The 17,147-nt window shown below is 46.8% G+C and overlaps 1 protein-coding gene across 1 annotated transcript; it reads left to right on the forward strand.

Moving 5' to 3' along the window:
* Positions 1 to 565: 565 nt before the first annotated feature.
* Positions 566 to 16,982, forward strand: IL23A (interleukin 23 subunit alpha; the record flags this gene model as incomplete). Its single annotated transcript, XM_033142653.1, has 5 exons — positions 566 to 987; positions 9,363 to 9,446; positions 12,246 to 12,371; positions 15,425 to 15,573; positions 16,967 to 16,982. Coding segments are annotated over exons 1-5 (555 nt in total), but the record flags the coding sequence as incomplete, so codon positions are not given.
* Between the last annotated feature and the right edge of the window lie 165 nt (positions 16,983 to 17,147).

Raw genomic sequence — 17,147 nt, forward strand, 5'->3', positions numbered from 1 at the left:
TTGAAAATAACAGGGGGTTGTTTGTTTGTTTGTTTGTTTGTTTTAAATGGAGGGTTTAGTACAGTGGTACCTCAGGTTAAGAACTTAATTCGTTCTGGAGGTCCGTTCTTAACCTGAAACTGTTCTTAACCTGAGGTACCACTTTAGCTAATGGGGCCTCCCGCTGCCACCGCCGTGCGATTTCTGTTCTCATCCCGAAGCAAAGTTCTTAACCCGAGGTGCTTTTTCTGAGTTTGTGGAGTCTGTAACCTGAAGCGTCTGTAACCCGAGCTACCATTGTATGTGTGGTCGAGAAAGGGGCACTGAGGGACTGGTGGGAGCTGGGGAAATAGAAGGCCAGCTTCTTAGTTTCCTCTTCCCAGATAATTTTCTGACATAGGTATTAGATGATGTATGATTTGGATTTTCTTTGTGCAGGTAGGGAGAAAAAGGGGAGTTTTGTGCTTTGCCCACCCTGCTTGGAGATGCCTACGCTCTTAACCCATTAGGCAAATGAACCAATTTCTGAGGTGACCCACAATCCACACTGGAGTGCCCAGACCACGGTATCACTTCTGCTTTTCTTCCAGTGGACTTAGCAGTGTCACTGTCACCATGAATGGGATCTGCTGGACTTAGCTCTGCTCCCTGACATCACTGCAGTTGTAGTACAATCCCCACCTGTCAGGCCCAGAAGGGAAATCCCCACTATTTGCCTGAGTCAACCTGTGGAAGAGAATATAAATAGAGGGATCCTGGTTCCTCAAACAATCAGTCTCAAGGCAAGTCCTCGTGAATCATCTCAGGCTCCATCTGAATTCCTCAGAGATGCAGAACAACTCAAGGAACCTCAGGGCAAGCTGCCTTCTGGGCTTCTTGCTGCTGCTGGTTGCTGCTTCCAGAGGGATGAGGCTGCCCAGGGAAAACAAGCCTTCCTGGCAGGATTGCAAAGATGCCTCGCAGGAGATACTCAGCGAGTTGTGGAAGTTGAGGCTAGAGAAGGAGAAGGTGATGGTGAGTAAAAATAGAATTGCCTGCTTTCGCTCAGCAAAGTGGTCTGAGGTTCCAAAGGGGAGCGTGGATCGCGACAGAGCTCCAACAGCGAAGACCTTTGCATCGTGACACTTTTAAAGGCTCGTTTATTATGGCCTATGCCTTTTCTGGACCACTTTGTCAGATGCATATGAAATGGTATCCTGAATTGGCAAACATTGGGGACGCATGCCAGTGGAGGGCTGGAATGTAAAGGAGCAAATTTGGTAAGGAAACGAATTAAAGGATAGCAAAGAACGGACACTGACAATTAGCCTGAAAGCAGAACCGTTCTATTCTCCAAACTGGCTTAGGGTTTAGAAAAGTTCGTTTGTGGGGCGTTTCACGATTGAGCATCCCTCACAGAAAAGCGACCTGGAGGGGAAGGGTTGCGGTTTAGTGATGGAGATGAATGGCCAAATCTATCCATTTCAGTTTTTATCAGTGTCTTCCCTTTTTTATTATTATGAGGTACAGTTCTCCACATTTCCACCTCAGTTTGCGATTTGTTTCCCCCCCCCAAACTCTTCATGAAAATCCACCAGCATTTTAATGCAACAAGCATTTTGTATGCAATTTTGCACTGATATACCGGTATATGGAACGAAGTTACAGGGAACCAGGCAAAGGGCCTTCTTGGTAGTGGCTCCTACCCTGTGGAGTGCCCTCCCGTCAGATGTCAAGGAGATACGTAAATACATATTTCAGAAGACATCTGAAGGCAGCCTTGTTTAGGGAGGTTTTTTAATGTTTGATGTTTTATTATGCTTTTATATTTGTTGGAAGCTGCCCAGAGTGGCTGGGGCAACCCAGTCAGATAGGCAGGGTACAATTTATTTATTTATTTATTTATTATACCTGCAAACCAATTTTCCATAATATGAAGCATTTTTGATATGTTATTTTCACCATTTTATGCATTTATACTCACACTTTGCTTCAGTATATGCATTTTTATGCCCATGTCAGCATTGAAGAATTTGGAGAAGTTCAAAGAATTTCAAAGGATGGCTGTCTTTTGGTTCTCATATTGCTTTAGAAAGTGCAGATTAGGGAGATTCACCTGTAAATGAGAACTAGATTGACTTTCTTCCCCCATCCCTCGTTGTGGAGCCACTGCTTTGCATTTATATTTAGTTATATTTATTTAATCCCCCATACTGTCTTTCACAGAAAACCCTCATAAAGTGGCTTATACGTAAAACTGTTCTATCCATTTCAGTAAAACATAGTCATTTCATACAGCTGCTGAAAACTTGTCATAATCCGGCAGGACACTCCTATAAAACTAGTTTTAGTTATTATTATTCTATTCATAAAAAAATCTATTATCTATCATTAAAAGTATATCAGTGGTTTGTAGCAATAAAAATATGTACAACAAAATCCATATAAAAAAGTAAAAAAAAAAAAACCCCAGACATCCATTAACCACTGTGGAAGGAAGTATTCTTAATTGCCTGCATAGACCTGGCAGGATAGAAAGATATTCTGCACACATTTAAAAGTTGGCGCATAAGGCACCTGGTTAATTCCTCTTGGCAGAGCATTAAGCAATTTAAGGTGGCAAGTGCTATTGTAAAACAGCAGCACTGTAAACTGGTGGTTTTCAACCAGTGTGCTGTGGCACCCTGGGGTGCCTTGAATGGTGGGCATGGGTGCCATGGGCAACACTGGCCTCTTTCCCTCTTTCCTTCCCTCCCTCCTCTGATGCCCTCTCGTGTCTCTGCCTCCTGAAGGCTTGCACAGATTTTTGTTGCAGCTTCCGTGGCTACAAGCTCCGCAGGCGAATGGTGCCTCTGGGGCTGGCCAGGGGGTGCTTCCCAGGCCCCTGTGGGGCAGTGTGAGAAGGTACCTCTCTTTGGGGGGGGGCAGCTCAGAGACCAGGGGCAGTGGCTGCCCGGAGGACTCCCAAGGAGAGGGGAGAAGAGAGGTGGCTGAGGGAACACTCCACAAGGGAGGGTGTTTGAAAAAGGGTGAGGGGCTGCTGGCTCTGGAGGCAAGGGGTGACACAACTGGGTTCCTGACCCCCACAGGGGTGCTGCAGAAAGAATGTACAGTCGTACCTTGGTTCTCGGAGTCTGTTCAACTTCCAAAAACGTTTGAAAACCAAGGCGCGGCTTCTGATTGGCTGCAGGAGCTTCCTGCACTCAATCGGAAGCCGTGTTGGACGTTCAGCTTCCAAAAAAAGTTTGCAAACTGGAACACTCACTTCCGGGGGAGCCAAAACGTTCCGAGTCACAAGGCGTTCGCGAACCAAGGTACGACTGTAGTTGGTCAAGGGAGCTATGGACTCAAAAAGGTTGAAAACCTCTGCCATAAACCATTAAAACACAGGCAGTTGGCTCAACTGAAAACAGCCCCAAATAAAGGGATCGGCAAAGCCAGAAGAGATCGTGCCCAATGTTAGGCTGACTCTGTCCCCTTGAGAAGGAGTTCCAAACATTCCAAAATTGTTCTGCAATTGGCAAAACTGCATACGAGCATGTGTATATTGGGAGGAATCAGTGCTAAAACGCTGGTGTAGTTTCGTGATGACGTGTGTGTGTGTGGAATTCTGGAGAACTGAATCTGACTGGAAAAAAAGAAAAACTGAAATAGATGGATTCACCCATCTCTACCACAAATTGCTGGTATACCAGTTCACATCACCCTAATCATTGGGCATGTTGCCTGGGGCTACTGGAAGTTGTGAGTACAATAATATGTGGAGGACCACCAAAACCCCTACTTTAACGGGAGATAAGAGGTAGTAATTATCTTCAGACCACATACATAAGTTCACAGTCCTATGCATGTTTACTTCAATCAGAAGTACCGGTAAGTCCCACTATTTTCAGTTGCTGTTATTCCTGAGTAAATGCGCATAGGATTGTAGCCTTAATCCAGAGTCACTACCACCCCCTGGCTCTGCACTGGCAGTCGCTGGTGTAGACTAAGATCGCCACAAGTAGTGCCAGATTTAGGATGGTGTGCCCCAAGTTGAGGGGGCACAAAAATGGAGAAAGATCCATAATTGAGAAGATCCATTTGGGGGCGCCAAATTTTGGCCTCGCAGAGGGATCCATATTATGAAAGACTAGCACAGTCTGGAGAAGAGAAGGAGAAGGACATCAAAATGGTTAATGAGCAATGTTCTCCTATAAAATCATTCCAGAATTTTCTGGTATTAAATTGTCCTTTCAAAATATCGAACACTTTCAGTTACCCATGTCAAGGAAGGCCCACTCCCCTCAGTTTGTCCACAGGCAGGGATCATTTCAAATCTGTGTTTCCCAAGCTTGGGGCACCAGCTGTTTTGGGACTACAATTCCCATCATCCCTGACAACTGGTCCTGCTAGCTAGGGATGATGGGTGTTGTAGTTCAAAAAACAACAACAGCTGGTGACACAAGTTTGGGAAACACTGGTTTAAATAATAGATAAGGCCATAGATACCCTCTCTTTATTTACTGCTGGAGCCAGGCAGCACCCCCAGAGCCAACCTGAAGGGAACTGCCCCGAGCAAAGGGTTTTGACAACGGGTGGCGCTGTGGCCTAGGGCTTGCTGATCAGAAGGTCGGCGGTTCGAATCCCCGCGACAGGGTGAGCTCCCGTTGCTCGGTCCCAGCTCCTGCCCACCTAGCAGTTTGAAAGCACGTCAAAGTGCAAGTAGATAAATAGGTACCACTCCGGCAGGAAGGTAAACGGTGTTTCCGTGCGCTGCTCTGGTTCACCAGAAGCGGCTTAGTCATGCTGGCCACATGACCTGGAAGCTGTCTGTGGACAAACGCCGGCTCCCTTGGCCAGTAAAGCAAGATGAGCGCCGCAACCCCAGAGTCGTCCACGACGGGACCTAGTGGTCAGGGGTACCTTTACCTTTATACCTTTCAATAATTGGTGAAATAAAACAAAGCAGGGCACATGTGCACACCAGTTTTATTTGCATTTGTTCTATATAGCATCCCTTTCTTTTTGAGTTTCTCCACCCTTGCCACATGTCAGTCTCAAGACATTCAACTGTGTATGATGTGACACAAGGTACTTGACTGTGTCACATGACAAGCTAGCATCTTTACCCAGTGACATTTAGCAGGGAGTTAAGAATTACACAAACAACTGCACGGAACATTTCCCATGGCTCTCTTCACAGCAATGAATAAACAGTGAAGTCTGACCCAGCACATTTTAAAAACGGCAACTCCTCCTCACATGTGGTTTGAAAAGTTTCGCATTCTATCTCGTTCCTGTTCGTTTTGAAACCTTGTGAGGTGATGCAATTGCTGTTTGTTTGTTTCCCCCGTTTAATATTCTAATATTGCAGCATAATTGGTCCTTGATTTCACATGATTGTGAGCGGAAACTCCATACTTTTACCATTCTCTAAGGCAGGCTTCCTCAAACTCAGCCCTCCAGATATTTTGAGACTACAACTCCCACCACCCCTGACCACTGGTCCTGCTAGCTAGGGATCGTGGGAGTTGTAGGCCAAAAAACATCTGGAGGGCCGAGTTTGAGGAAGCCTGCGAGTCTAACAGTTAAAATTCCACCACTCAGATGTAGCCTAATGCTTCAGATGGTTTTAACCTTACTGGACCTTAACCTTACTGTGGGCTGCTGAACCATAATGATATAGAGCTAGGACTTGCCGTATTTTTCCATGTATAAGACTAGGTTTTTCCCTTAAAAATAATGTCCAAATTTTGGGGGCGTCTTATACACTGATAGATCTTCCCCCATTTTATTAAACCGGAGTCCCCCAAAATAGACGGAAAAATACGGTATATCTTTGGATGGTTTCTAATCTGCTCACTCTAAGCCAGTGCAATTCCCATCGTCCTTGACTGCTGGCCAAGTATGAGGAGTCCAACAATACCAGGAGGGCCGCAGCCTAGCCACCTGTGCTCTCGAGTAACTAGATGCAAAGGAGAACCAGGCAACTCTAGAAAGGAAAAGGGCTGCCATCAGCGTTAGAGAGTGTGGTGCAGAGGTTAGAGTCGGGTCAGGACCTGGGAGACCAGGGTTCAAATCCCCACTCTGCTATGTGTAGATGTGTAGCTAAGATCCGTTGGACTGTTTCCAATATTAGGGGCAAACAGGGAATGATCTGACAAACACACACACACATAAAGAAAGTGACAGGTTGACAGGTACCGTTCTCAAACCCCTGGAAGTGCCTGCTGCAAATCTTTTCTAGCTTGAAAGCTGCATTCCTTTCAGAGCAACCTTCATGTCAATGGTGGGTGGGATCAGAGACAAAGGTGGGCCAAGCAAACAACCTGAATATATTACCTGAGGCTAGTAGGCTAGTTTCTACACACACAAACATCTCATTACCCTCCCTCCAGGCAACCAAGTAGCATTACCAGCAAGAGCAGACAACATACCCTCCAACATTTCTCCAATGAAAATGTTGTTGTTGTTGTTGTTGTTGTTGTTTAGTCGTTTAGTTGTGTCTGACTCTTCGTGACCCCATGGACCAGAGCACGCCAGGCACTCCTGTCTTCTACTGCCGCCCGCAATTTGGTCAGACTCATGTTGGTAGCTTCGAGAACACTGTCCAACTATCTCGCCCTCTGTCGTCCCCTTCTCCTTGTGCCCTCAATCTTTCCCAACATCAGGGTCTTTTCAAGGGAGTCTTCTCTTCTCATGAGGTGGCCAAAGTATTGGAGCCTCAGCTTCAGGATCTGTCCTTCCAGTGAGCACTCAGGGCTGATTTCCTTCAGAATGGATAGGTTTGATCTTTTCACAGTCCATGGGACTCTCAAGAGTCTCCTCCAGCACCATAATTCAAAAGCATCAATTCTTCGGCGATCAGCCTTCTTTATGATCCAGCTCTCACTTCCATACATTACTACTGGGAAAACCATAGCTTTAACTATACGGACCTTTGTTGGCAAGGTGATGTCTCCAATGAAAATAGGGACGTCCTATTCCTTAATAATAATAATTTTATTATTTATACCCTGTCTATCTGACTGGGTTGCCCCAGCCACTCTTGGTGGCTTCCAACTTATACAAAAACATCAAACTTTTTTTTTTAAACTTCCCTATACAGGGCTACCTTCAGATATCTTCTAAAGGCTCTATATAGTTACTTATCTCATTGGCTCAGGCGTCACATAACTCCATACCCTTCAACATTTCTCCGATGAAAATAGGGATGTCCTAAGGCAGGGGTCTGCAACCTTTAAGACAAAAAGAGCCACTTGGACCCGTTTCCGAAGAGGAAAAAAAACTGGGAGCCGCAAAACCCACAAGAATATAAACACCCAGAAGCGGCCCACAAGAATATAAACACCCAGAAGCTCATAGCACAATTTAGACAGGTAATGAAGAGCAGGTAATGAAGGCAAAATGGCAAAATATCACGAAACGCCCCCCCCCCCGCAGCCAAACAACAAGCACTGTATTAAAGGAACCGTCCGAACGCCTGACGCTGCAACCCCCCAGAATACTTCCGCCCCATGAACAGCACAAATGCAACCCTAAAAGTTTAGCAAACTTATGCAAAAGCACACAGCATGCACACTGCCCCAAATCACTATTGGCCAGCAGAGGGGCTGGGCAAGGCAGCTGAGAGGGGCTGAAGCAGGGGGCTGATCACGTCCCCCCTGCAGGCGCGGGAAAACATTCCTTCAGAATGGATAAAACCCTTCTTTCAGTCCATGGGACTCCCGCTTCTGCCCCCTCCTGCCCCCCCGCCGGTACGCCCATGCTCGGGCCCCTTTTGCCACGCTGCTTAAGGGAAGTCTCCTGCGCGCCCCCGAAACAGAGCCCGGGACCGGTCGTCCCCTGAGCTTTTTCCCGCGCCCATCTCACCCCTTAGCTCAGTGTTTTTCAACCTTTTTTGGGCAAAGGCACACTTGTTTCATGAAAAAAATCACGAGGCACACCACCATTAGAAAATGTTAAAAAATTGAACTCTGTGCCTATATTGACTATATATAAAGTAATTTTTCAATTTTTCCCACGGCACACCAGGCAACATCTCGCGGCACACTAGTGTGCCGCGGAACAGTGGTTGAAAAACACTGCCTTAGCTGAACAGCCGGGCTTCCTTTTCCTTCCCAGACTGCCACATGTCCTGGAGCCGGGCCCTTCCACTTTTATAAAAGATGGCTTCCCCCTCGCCCGCCACACGCCGCCCCTGGCCCAGCCCGCAGCTGCCTCCTTACCTCGTCGAGTCGTCACGCCTCATCTAATCGCAGCAGCCAGCAGCTCCAGCAGCAGCAGCCAAACACAAGCGCCGGGACAGGCGCCAAGGAGGGAAGCTGCTGCGGTCTGCTGCTGCGCCTGCGCTGGCACGAAATGAGGCACGCATGAGCAGCACAGCCGCTGGCAAGGTAGAGAAGTGGGTGGGCGCAGGTGGGCCAGCAGCGCGGCACAGCGCCCCCTACATTTCGTCGCTAAACGCACCGGCCCTGCCCGGAGCCGCAGCAAAGGTGCAAAAGAGCCGCATGCGGCTCCGGAGCCGTGGGTTGCAGACCCCCGTCCTAAGGGAAAGCAGGATCAAATCCAGGATCAATTCAGAATCCGGGACGGCTTCTGTAAAACTGGGATTATCCCTGGAAAATAGGGACACTTGGATGGTCTGAAATAGCGTGGTGAACAGGCCACTCACCTGACCCCCGGTCACGTGGTGGCTGTTTACTGGGAGGCAGAAGGGGAACAGAAAGGTTGGCGCGGTGCAAACAGACACTGGCAGGATTACTGGAACAGATCCCCTGATGCATTTGCACCGCGGCACCAACCTCTCTGCCATCTCACCCCTACATCTCTCTACCTCCCCGTATGCAGCAGCAGCACAACTGAACAGAAGTCAGGTGAGTGCTGCTGCCCCAGAACACTCTCTGCTATTTATTATCTGAGCTCGAAGGTGCATATCATCCAGGTAAAAGTACTCAAGGTGCAAAGCAGGGCTGGTGGGGTGGGAGGGGGTGTGATCTGGGGAGAATCCCAGGGACCAGACAGAAGGACCCAGAGTACTGAGGACTTGGCTTCCGGTACTGAGGTTGCCCACCCTGTTGTCTATTAGGGCATGATCACCTGTTCAGCATAATTTCAAAACAGAACCAAAGTTCAACCAGGGTTTACTTGAATTGCACTTTCAGGCTCGGCCCCTCCACAATTTCAGATACTATGCAAAAAGCAGCAGTTGTAACTGGGTAGCAGAGATGTTAAGCGGGGGAGCCCCTATTATCTGGGTCCATCTTCGTCGAAAGCTGAGTGATGTTGGTGAATGAAATAGAAGTGAGAAAGAGAGATTGTAAGGTGGAATGCAAGGCAGGAGGAATACCCGATGCTGGTTTTCAGGCCTGCTCAAGATACATCCTTACACTGAGTTTCTCTTTCTCACCCCACCCCCGCAGGAGGTAAATGCGTCTGTTCCACTTCCCCAGAGGATTGAATGCAGAGACAAATGTGATCCAGATTCGTTGGACAATAATAAAATGGTAAGTGTTTTTGCGAGCGCACGCGCTGAACCCTGTGCGTAGAGCCTACCCCCCAAAGAAAGAGACGAGAGACCAAAGTATGAGTTCAAATTGGCCGCAACTTTATTTAACTTCAGAATGTGGGGAACAACAACAATAAAGTCTGTCTGTATCTATTTCCAGGGGGGTATTAGTCTGTTGCAGCAAAAAACAACAAAAGTTGTAGACAGCCTGTTTAAAGGTAAAGGTAAAGGTACACGGATGACTCTGGGGTTGCATGCTCATCTCGCTCTATAGGCCGAGGGAGCCGGTGTTTGTCCGCAGACAGCTTCCAGGTCATGTGGCCAGCATGACTGTGCCGCTTCTGGCAAACCAGAGCAACGCACAGAAACGACGTTTACCTTCTCGCCGGAGCGGTACCTATTTATCTACTTGCACTTGACATGCTTTTGAACTGTTAGGTGGGCAGGAGCTGGGACCAAGCAACGGGAGCTCACCCCGTCGCGGGGATTCGAACTGCCGACCTTCTGATCGGCAAGCCCTAGGCTCTGTGGTTTAACCCACAGCGCTACCTGCATCCCATTCAATTAGGATAATGCTATCAAAACTGCATTCTGGGTGAAGTTGGGTTCCCTTGCTGGAAGCATAGCATTAGTTTGTCAACTGGCAAATAGATTTCTCTGGAAGACAACTGACGTTCCAGCGAGATATGCAGCCACAGTGGATTGCTGGGTGTTTCCCCGAAGTCACGGTCATTCCCTCTGGTAACATGGAGAAGACCCAAGAGGCAACTTGACATAGTGCCCTCTTCCAAACCAAGAACGTGCACTGGAACTTGTCCCACAAAGCGTAGCAACAACTAGGAAGTTCCACAGCAGACACTCAGAGTTTCCTTGGCAAGCACTTAGATGTGGAAATGGTTCCCTGAAGGCAGGAAGAAAGTTGTTATACCACACACTATATAATTATCCAGACTCTTTCTTACAAACCTAAGGGATGAGCGAAGAGTTGAGAGTCTGTTTTCAGTTCTGGCACTGGAAGGTCTGGTCTAAGGGTTCCTAAACCGTGGCCTACGGACTACAAGCTTCCTTCAGCAGATCCACATTGCTTTTTAATTGCTGTTGTTGTTGTTGTTGTTGTTGTTGTTGTTGTTGTTGTTGTTGTTGTTGTTGTTGTTGTTGTTGTCATTATTATTATTATTATTGTTGTCATTATTATTCATTAAATTTGTATTATTTCTTCCATTGCTTTTATTTCTTGCCTTGTATTTTTCTTGCCAGTTAATTTTTATGGGTTTTCCAAATTTTTAACAAATCCATAACAGATTAAGCAAATTTTACAACTTTTTTTTTAAAAAAATGATTTGCCACCCCCTTCTTGGATAATTGATTGCCCCTTATTGCAGATTTTATTTCATGGTTATCTCTAATTCGCTTTTCTTTTTTCTTTTATCCGTATCCATCAGCTTTCCCTTTCGTAATTACTGCTCGTACATTAGTTAACATTTCCAGTATTGTCAAAGTGACAATATTCTGGCATTGCATTTTATTGCATTGCTACGTTAATTCTGTGAATTCTTATTTGTGGGGCATAAGAATTCATTCATTTTCCCCCCAAAATATTATCCGGCCCCCCACAGTGGACAGTGGACTGGCCCCCTGCTGAAAATGTTTGCTGACCCCTGGTCTATTCAGTGGCACAGGGTCACTGCCCCCCTCCCACCAGGTGGTGGGCGGTCAGGCAGTGAGAAAAACAACGGGGAAAGACGGGACCAACGGCTTTGACAGAAGTTGGGCCTCATAACTTAAGGGCCCCCTCCAGACTGGTGTTTTTTTTTTTAAGATGTAATCATCAACATGTCATTGATGCAGTATAGTATTGGCTGTGGATTAATATTGGGCCATTCACACATCTTTCTTCTTTATTAGTTATCCTGTGATACTTCCCCATTGTTTCTGTCTGGAGGGGGAAACTGTTCCTCCGTAGCACAACACACAGGGCCATCTCATCCATAGGGGCTAGTGGCGCGCCGCGCCAGGGCGCCGGCCCCCCCAGGGGCGCCCCCGCGAGCCCGCCGGCATACCGGGCGCCCCCCTCCGTGGGGGCGGGCTGGCGGCCGGGCGCTCACGCGCCGGCAGCACAGCCGCCACCACCCATGCCGCTTCTGGGCAGGCTGTGATCTGGCCGCCCTCGCCTCCCATCCCGGGAGCACTGGAAGGGCGCGCAGAGCCCCGCGCCGCTCCAGCGCCACGCCCCTCACCCCCCGCTCCCCCACCCCCCCTCCCGAGGGGCGGCAAGTGCGGGAGGCGGCGGAGAGGCGGCACGCCGGGGGCGCCGGAGTGATCGCCGCGCCACGGAGGCCGATCTCCCTAAGACGGCCCTGACAACACAAGTGGTAGGAAAGCAACAACCACCCCCAAACATTTGGGGTATAAAATGTTAGAGAATTTCAGGACGAAGTCCCAGGACCTATGGGAAGCAAAGCAGTACTGTACAGCCAACCTGAAAGTATTGCAGGCGTCATCAGTACTGAAAACGAGGTTGCATATAACCACCCCAACAGCATCATGAGCCCTAATCACCATGAATGCATTAAAAAAAAAACCGATGACGCCTGCAGGAGCCTTTAGCCTGCTCTCATAACATCAAATTAGGGACCAGAATTTCAAGATCAAAGGCTGTGACTCTCAGCAGTTTTGTGACTCTTACATGTGACTCTCAGCAGTTTAGCATCCAACACTGCAACATCTGATGCTTGCTGCGGTCGGAGCCTGTCCTTTAAATTAACAGAATAAAATAAGTTTCTACTCTCCTTCCTAGGGCTGCCTGGGAAAAATCCACCAAGGACTTCACCATTATCATAAACTTCTGGTGCACCTTTTCCCCCCGGAGTCAAAGACTGAGCTCAAAAAGACCCTGTATAAACTACTGCAACTCGTTTCAAAGGTGGGTACATGTTTTATAGGGGTTGAATGGGTTTGGCCACAGGGAGGCCTCAGGATCATGCATGAAGCTTGGAGGCAAATTGAAAGAGTCAATGAAGCAAACAGTGCACAGGCACACGGACATGACATGGATTATTATTTTTTAAGCAACCATGCTAACGTCACTGCCTTACGGCACAATCCTAGAAGACCAGTGAGCTAAACAGTTGGTGAAGAAAGTGGAAAGGGAGATAATATAGAAGGAAGCGGGAGTTGTGAAGAAGGCACACCTGAGTCTAGCTACGCTAGGACAGAACAACCAAAGTTCCAGTCTTGTTCTGCTTTGCAAGAGTCCCCAAGTCCCAAATGCAGATGGTTACATTTGCATTCCCTCTGCACAGACCGGCTACATATGGTTGTATATGCCGTTGTATCATCATCATCATCATCATCTTAAATGCTGCTCTGGAGGGTAGGACTCGAACCAGGGGCTTCAAGTTCCAAGAAAGGAGATTCCGACTAAACACCAGGAAGAACTTTCCGACAGTAAAAGCCATTCAACAGTGGAACGGCCTCCTTCGAGAGGTTGTGGGCTCTCCTTCCTTGGAGGCTTTTAAACAGAGGCCATCTGTCATGTATGATTTAGTTGAGATTTCTGCATTACTGGGGGCTGGGCTAGATGGTTCTTGGGGTCCCTTCTCACACCACAATTCTTTGAAATTTATTACCAAGCCCTTCGTCCCAGGGCTATTTACAACAATTTAAAGACAGGTTTTAAAACATTTTAACAGTTAAAACAAACAAACCATAATCACAAAAATATAAGTCACCCACCCACAGATGCCTGCACACTGTCTCTATTTTGCGGGAGGGACTCAAGCATGGGACCAGAGATTTAGATTGGTGCAATTTAACTGCATTAAAGTGCTCCAAGTAGGGCAATAAATCCCTAGCTTGCGGCTGCTCACTTCCTCCTGTGCTAGGAGGTGGCCGGATCTCAATGGATATAAAGTACTTAAAACCCAGGAGTCCCACTGAACGGCAGTCTTCCTTTAGGGGAGCTGGAAAGATGGCATAGCTCTAGTGGCTGAAGAGGCAAAAATCGGATGCACAGACAGCCTACAGGTGGCAGTGAAAGTGAAGGAACACAGAACTCATCCTTCCTTACCTTTGTTTTGCCTTTCTAGGCACCAGGTCCGTCTCCGAGCACTTATTTTTGTCCCAGAGCTTTCCCCAGGTAAACCCACATTTTGCCGCTGAATTCGAGCAAACAGCAATCAGGTTTTCTGCAGATTGCTATTTGCTCCGATTCAGTTATAAAATGCGCGTTTTCCCAGGGAAAGCGCTTGGGACCAGCAAAATCCCTGAATTCCACTTGCCGTGACTCATTTTTCCAGTGTTATGCAGCTGACAGAACAATTTGGCCACAATAAGGATATTTTTGCCCGTGGTACAACTATTTCCCATCTACCCATCTCGACTCTTTGGCACCCTATCTGCATAATTTAGCAATTCCAAAATATAGACGCGCTTTTACTCTCACAAGATTGAATATATCGCCTTCGGCTGTACTTGAGGGACGATTCCAACAAATTCCACAAGAAAAACGGCTGTGTCTCTGTGGAGATGGCAGTACCGAATTGGTGGCGCATGTCCTTCTGACTTGCACTTTTTATAAAGACTTGAGTGAAGCTATCACCCCTCTTTTATTGTCCATTCTGGGTCGCCCAGCCGCTGCCACCACAGTGTCCTTTCTCTTGGCAGAACAAGATGAGCAGGCGACAGCAAAGGTTGCAAGGTTTTTAGCCGGGGCAATTAGAAGAAGATCCACTATTTGACTATTGATCTGAACCCCCAAAATGTATTTTATATAATTGACTTTTTAAATCTTTATTCCTTGTATATCGTATTGTGTTTTATTGCAATGGCTGGTGGCTGATTCAGATATACGGAGTGTTGTGCAGCTGAACTGAAACTCGCTATGCAAACGCTCTGTGGGTTACGTACTTCCTTCACATACATGCCAAGATGTACTGCATCACCTACAAATTATAAAGTGTGCAATATCCCCCTGGATCCACTTGCCTGGGGACCCACCCACCCAACAAATCACATTCTTGCTGAATTGTCAGCGGTCAAAAAAACGATCCGGCAAAACAGCAGTCCTGCAATAGCGATCATGAAATCACCAGGGTTGGTTTGCTTTCACAGTAACACTGGTCACGTGTCTTTCTAAGCTTATATAGTGTGGGATAAGGGCAGAGGCATTGTTACAAAAGTAGACACCTTGGCAGGAAGCATATTTAACTTTTTGGGAGGATAAGGCTACTGACCCAGATGACTAGGTAGTACCTCCTGTCAAAGGCAGTGTGGTACTAGTTTCTGAAGATCACAGGAGGAGGGGGAGAGAGTTTTTGCACCTACAGGCTTCCCAGGACCATTTGGCGGGCCATTGTGAGAACAGGATTAGGGCCAAGCAATATATCATCCCAAACCAGTTTTTGCTTTTGCTTTTGAGTGCTTTATTGATTGAAAACTTTATAGCAGAAGTATACAACAGATATTATAGGCGAAATGGAAATTATTCATTCTTTAACTAATGCTTGCTTTGTACATCCACTTGTGATTAAATTTGCCAAGAGCTCCGATCTTCCCCTTGCATTCCTGATTTTAATTCCTCAAACTTTATTTTCTCCATACTTGACTTACTATAAATTTGGTTTTGTACCATTATCCTATTTACACACCGAAGCTCAAGCCAGCTGAAATCCGTATCGTGATATTGGTTCCACCATTTTTGACCTGACAATAGAACACGAATCATGACGTACGCGAGCTATGCAAAGATCACGGTGCAAGAAAAACGACCATGAAGCCACCCAGTGCCTCTACCTAGTCTAATCCTTATTTAAGACATCGTGATATATCGGTATATTGAGGTGTTTTAGCGGGCGATTTTTCGCGTTGATGAAAACCAGATTATCGCCCAGCCCTAAACAGGATGCTGGCCTATGTTTTTCCTTTATTCAACAGCAGGGCTCTTTCCTGCATTCTTAACCCCGATACTTTTCTCTCCTACAGGTTGGAGGAAATATGGAAAGCAGCAGCCCAGACCTCCCTCCCATTTCGACAGAATGGGAGATGCAAGCCTTGCAGGACCCCATCCTGCTTCGCCTGCAGTCCTTTGCCGTCGTGGTGGCAAGAGTCATTTCCCATTGTGCAGCGTTAGCCAGGAATGCAAACTAAGATCGGAGGAGGGAAGCCCAACGCAGAAGGGTGGATTCGTGCGTCCAAGTCGTACGCTTTTCATTGTATTTAATCGACGTACTTAATTTATTGATAGCACACATGCTCTCGTGCTTTTATTTAACATTTTTTATTTAATGTGCGTATTTATTTATTTATTTATTTATTTAAACGCCGGCCCCAGTCTCCTGCTAGTAAGACACCCGACGATAAGACGAAGGGGGCCAAGATTTGTTTAGGGAAGTTTTTTTTATGACTGATGTTTTAATGTATTTTTATTCTTTTGTCGGAAGCCGCCCAGAGTGGCTGGGGTATAAATTTGTTTTTGTTGTTGTTATTTTAATGTGCCGAGGATCCATGTGCCAACTTTTAAAATGTTTTTTTTTTTTAAAGGCGAGGGGTTTGTTGAATAACTTCCTCATTTTCACGTTTTTATTTATTTATTTATTTATTTATTTGCGTGCTGTTTTATTCGTTCCATTTTGAGGAGTGATTTGTTGTGGGGGGGGGGGGGTTATGAATGTTGCACACATTTTGTATGACCTACTCCATTAAAAGCTATTTTTAAAAAATTATTCCTCCGTGTGCAAAAAGGCTCGGCATTCCATTTGCGGGAGTGAGGGAAGAGGAGGTTACAGGGAGAGATAAAGGTGAACCATCAAGCTTAGCCAGAGTGCCCCTGGAGTAATATCCCCGTTTCTCTCTGTGCGTCTATTTCTCCTGGGGTATGTTCCCACCCCCCTTACCGGCGGTGCCTCTGGCCCTCCCTGAATTTCATTGTGGGCCGATAATACGCCCCAACATCCAGAGAACAACTGTAGCTGTGTAGCAGGATTTCCTCTTTTTATTCCCCACCCCACCCCACCCTTTCATTTTTAAACAGCAAAACACCACTATTTCATTGTTGTTGTTTTTAAAGGGGCAGGGATTACAGAATGCAACAAAACCAGTAATTAAAGCCACCTTTCCCTAACCGGTCAGAAGTGGGGAAAGCATGTGGAGCAATTAAGGACACCTCCAGACTGTTTCGGGAGAGGCTCAAGTGCATTATGGGGAATGTAGGCTTGCACAAGTAAAAAAGAATTAAAAGGCTTCTCGTATGAGCACAACAAATCCACTAAAAAGAAACCCAAAAACAACAACAACAACAACCAGGGGGTATTGAGCAGTTAGGAAAGTGGCGAGGAAATGCACTGGAAATGTGTGGGGTGAACAAATGGTTAACGGGAAGCCATGTACACAACCTACCCATAGAGCTGGGCAATACAGTCATACCTTGGATCCCGAACGCCCTGGAACTCGGATGTTTTGGCTCCTGAACGTCTGACAGGGCTTCCGCAGCTTCTGATTGGCTGCAGGAGCTTCCTGCAGCCAATCGGAAGCCGCAATTTTGTTTTCGAATGTTTTGGAAGTCGAACGGACTTCCAGAACGGATTCCATTCGACTTCCAAGGTATGACTGTGTATCGACATATTGCCCAAGACCGGTTTGAAGTCCATATCATGCTAACAGTTTCACAGTTTTTGACCTGGCAATGTATCATCACAAATCA

The sequence above is a fragment of the Lacerta agilis genome, chromosome 2 (assembly GCF_009819535.1).
Source record: "Lacerta agilis isolate rLacAgi1 chromosome 2, rLacAgi1.pri, whole genome shotgun sequence".
Lineage (NCBI taxonomy): Eukaryota > Metazoa > Chordata > Lepidosauria > Squamata > Lacertidae > Lacerta > Lacerta agilis.